Source organism: Austrofundulus limnaeus, unplaced genomic scaffold (genome assembly GCF_001266775.1).
Source record: "Austrofundulus limnaeus strain Quisiro unplaced genomic scaffold, Austrofundulus_limnaeus-1.0 Scaffold423, whole genome shotgun sequence".
NCBI lineage: Eukaryota > Metazoa > Chordata > Actinopteri > Cyprinodontiformes > Rivulidae > Austrofundulus > Austrofundulus limnaeus.
In genome coordinates this window covers 487,678-491,099 of record NW_013952825.1, presented here as the reverse complement: position 1 = coordinate 491,099, position 3,422 = coordinate 487,678, and the positions used below count along the sequence as shown (strand labels likewise).

Below are 3,422 nucleotides of genomic sequence, written 5' to 3'. Positions count from 1 at the left end.
TTGCTACTGCTCAAAAAAAAAAGCTTCAAACATTTTGTTCGGATTATATTTCAGAAACTTAATTCAAATGATGCATTGATAAAAGGCATTAATTCATTATATTTTGACAAAATTCAATTTTTGCACGTTTAAACCAAATATATCTGCCCTTTCCTCCACTTCTGGACTTGTTTCGATGTGACGGGTCACAGGTCATCTAATGATTCATCAGCAGGATGAAGGTTTTAGTTTCTGAGCAGCTCTAAGTTTATGTTTCAGTTTTAGGAGATGATTCTGAATCACAGAATTCCACGTTATGAAGAAGAAACTGTAAAAACATCTGATTCTGTTAAACCAGCTGCTCAAAGCGTTGACTTCAGCCTGAGGGGTTCTGGGCAGAGTTGTGGGCGGAGCTACAGTGACGCCGGCCTCAGGGTGGTCTCTTACTTTAATCAAGGCCAGGAATCTGTCCAGCAGGTTCACGGCCAGGACGAAGGTGTGCGTGCTGTAACCAAAGAAGCTGGTCAGACTCCACAGATCCTCCACCGCCACGTCTCTGCCCCTCGCCGAGATCCGGCTGTCGCCCTGGAAACCAAACACAGGACCGGTTCTGTGATCTGCCGGCACAGAGCAACACCCAGGAGGCGATGGGTTAAATCCCACCTCTGCGGCAGACTCGATGAGCATCAGGCCCGTCTCTTTGGGCAGGTAGAGCACCTCCTGCTCGTGGTTCGTCCTCAGCTCCTTCATCAACCGGACGGCGTCCATGTCTGAGCCGGACCAACAGGGACCTCAAGTCTTCGTTAACAGTTTGTCACTAAAAACAAACACAAACTCCAGTCATCGTTTCTGCACACGACGTGACCTCCAGGTCGACTTCATCTCCTACAGCCGTGACGCTGACGACGCCTCACTTCTCCTTTTGTTTCTGCAGGTTCTGAGTCGCCACACGTCACAGTTTATTGTGCAAACCTCTGGACTGTTTGTTCTGCAGAAACACTCCTCTGATGCCAATTCTTCTGTGAGCAACGTCAGACGAGCGTCGCAACATGTCAGGAAATATTTTGGATTACTACAAGTACGGCTGGGTTTTCAGAAAATGAACGAATTAAAAGAAAGTTTAACTTTTCTGTGAACTTTTTTCTCATTTTTCCAGGAGCTTTAGTCATAAAAATCACCAGAAAGGCCAAAAAACATTCATTTAATCCAACAAAATACCTAATTTTACGCTATTCTGTGACTTTTTTGTTATAAAATATTTGTTTTGTCCCGTTAACTCTGCTGTAAAAGACATAAGGCAAAGTTTTAAAGTGTTTAAATACTCATTTGCTAATAAATCAGTATCTTTAAGTTGTAAATGTTTTATTAACAATAAACAAACAAAAAATAGTATCACTAAATGGCAAAAAATATATAAATTTAGGTTCAAACTTTGTGTTTATGTTAAATATATCAAATAAAAAAAAATCCTGGTTGTAAATGTTTAAACTGAGCTTTTTTCCGGTGTTTGTTGTTAACAAATGACCGGCCTCCAGCGGCTCGCTCAGCCCGGACAAGGCGCTCCAAGCCCGGCCCACTTCCCCCAGCTGAGACCCGGTGTCGGATTTCCGCCGGTAGACGCCTTCCCGTCCTCCTGACCCACAAACAGCTGCATTATTTTAAACCTTCCGTGGGTTCATTAACCACCGAAAGGTCGCAGAAATAAAACAATTCACGACTTTTTCACGATTAAAGTGGAAATTAGCCGAGCGCTAGCCGTTTAAGCTAACATTTTTTAGCTTTTTCTTTCTTTTTTTAAATCCTGTTCGGTGTCGGAGTGGGGGAGGGGAAGAGATTTTTTAATCAATCCTCAAACAAAAACACAAATCCCATCTTAAAACAACACCAGGGTTCACAGAAACTTGATATTTTTATGGATTTTAGGGGAAAAACGCAACATTTTACGGAAACAAACCAYTGAAACAAAAAGAGAAACAAGCTAACTCGGAACAAAGTCAAACTAGAGATTTCTTTAACATTAAGTCCCGGACAGAGCTTTTCTATGTCAAGAAAATACCTAAAATCAAAACAAGAACATATAAATAACAAATAATAATCGCGCATTAGTTTTAATGATATAATAGATATTATTATTAACGGCCTATTCTTTAAGATTCAGTTCTCAGCAGTAAAATCGCAGTAAAATCGGATATAATTTCTCAAACAGACTGTGTCAATGTTTGTAAAAGTCTAATATTGTTTTAGGAAAGGTTTCTTTTACCTGTTCTTGTCCCGTTAAACCCACATCTCTGTCCTGTTCTCTCAGCTGTTCTGCTCCTCTTCTCTTTCTTTTCTCTCTTTTGTTGATGTTCACGCTGACCCCGCCCACATTCCAGTTGCCAAACAAAGACAGCCAATCAGCGCCCAGAATCCAAACCGAGCGACCGCCTCCCATCTTCTTTTAACCCGAGATAGTAAAGCTTCTTATAAACGTTTTGGTTTATTTTTCTCACTTTCCTAACCACTAATCTCGTCAACGCTTACGTTTTAGGTTAATGATCGGTTGTTGGTCGAACCATGGATCGCTTTTGCGATGGAAACTCTCATTCTCCTGCGAGAGACGCACCTTCTTGATTGACGTTCCTTTCCGCCAATCAGCAAGCCGCAGTTCGAGCTGTTCAAATAGTCCGCCCAAAAGTCTGCGCTGTGATTGGTTGGTGGATGAAAAGACTCCTGATGCAATYTTAACAAGACGTAGTGCCGTTTCACAACACTTTTATTTACTTTGTTTAAAAAAAAGTCAAAAACAAAGCCTGAAGYAAAAAAGTTGTTTAAATACAACTACGCTGTAAAATGTAATTCAGACAATGAATATGAAATGTTTCAACATTTTAAGATAAACAACAACTGTTGTCACAAACAAAGCAGTTAACTGGACTCTAAAACAAACCGTTCAAAGAGTCAAAGTTCAGTTCTGTTCCCAGTCTGCTGTGTCAGCAAAATCTCATGTTTGTTAAATATGTTTACCTCCYTCAAAGTAGCATTTAGCTACTTTTGTTTTAGCTATTTACTATTTTGCTTCTTTAGCTCCTCTTGTGTTTGCTCCTTTTTAGCTGTTTTTTTCCTTTCCTGTTTTAGCTAGCCTTCTGATCCTTTCAGCAACTGTTTCAGCTTTTAGCTAGTGTTCTTCTTTTAGCTACTTTTAGCTCATTTTGGCTTTTAGCTAGCATTCTGCCCTTTTAGCTGTTGTTTTGCTCCATTTAGCTAGTGTTCTGTTCCTTTTACCTATTTCTGCTGCTTTTGGCATTTAGCTATACTTGGTTCTGTTGTCTTACACAATTAAATTTTAGCCTTTTTTAGCATTTATCAGCTAGCCTTAGCATTGTTTCTYATGAAATATTGTTAAAAGTTATGTTTTTATTAGTTTTTAAACAATAATAACAATAATATTAATGATATTAAGA

At 39.6% G+C, this 3,422-nt stretch overlaps 1 protein-coding gene across 1 annotated transcript in view; it reads right to left on the bottom strand.

Annotated features, from left to right (window-relative positions):
- Nucleotides 1-2,289, bottom strand: part of ccng2 (cyclin G2) — a gene marked incomplete at its 5' end in the record, with an annotated part of 9,498 nt that extends 7,209 nt beyond the window's left edge. The window contains 3 exon segments of the mRNA XM_014024449.1: nucleotides 427-564; nucleotides 643-796; nucleotides 2,240-2,289. Of these exon segments, the coding sequence (XP_013879903.1) occupies nucleotides 427-564; nucleotides 643-747 (243 nt within the window).
- Nucleotides 2,290-3,422: the final 1,133 nt, after the last annotated feature.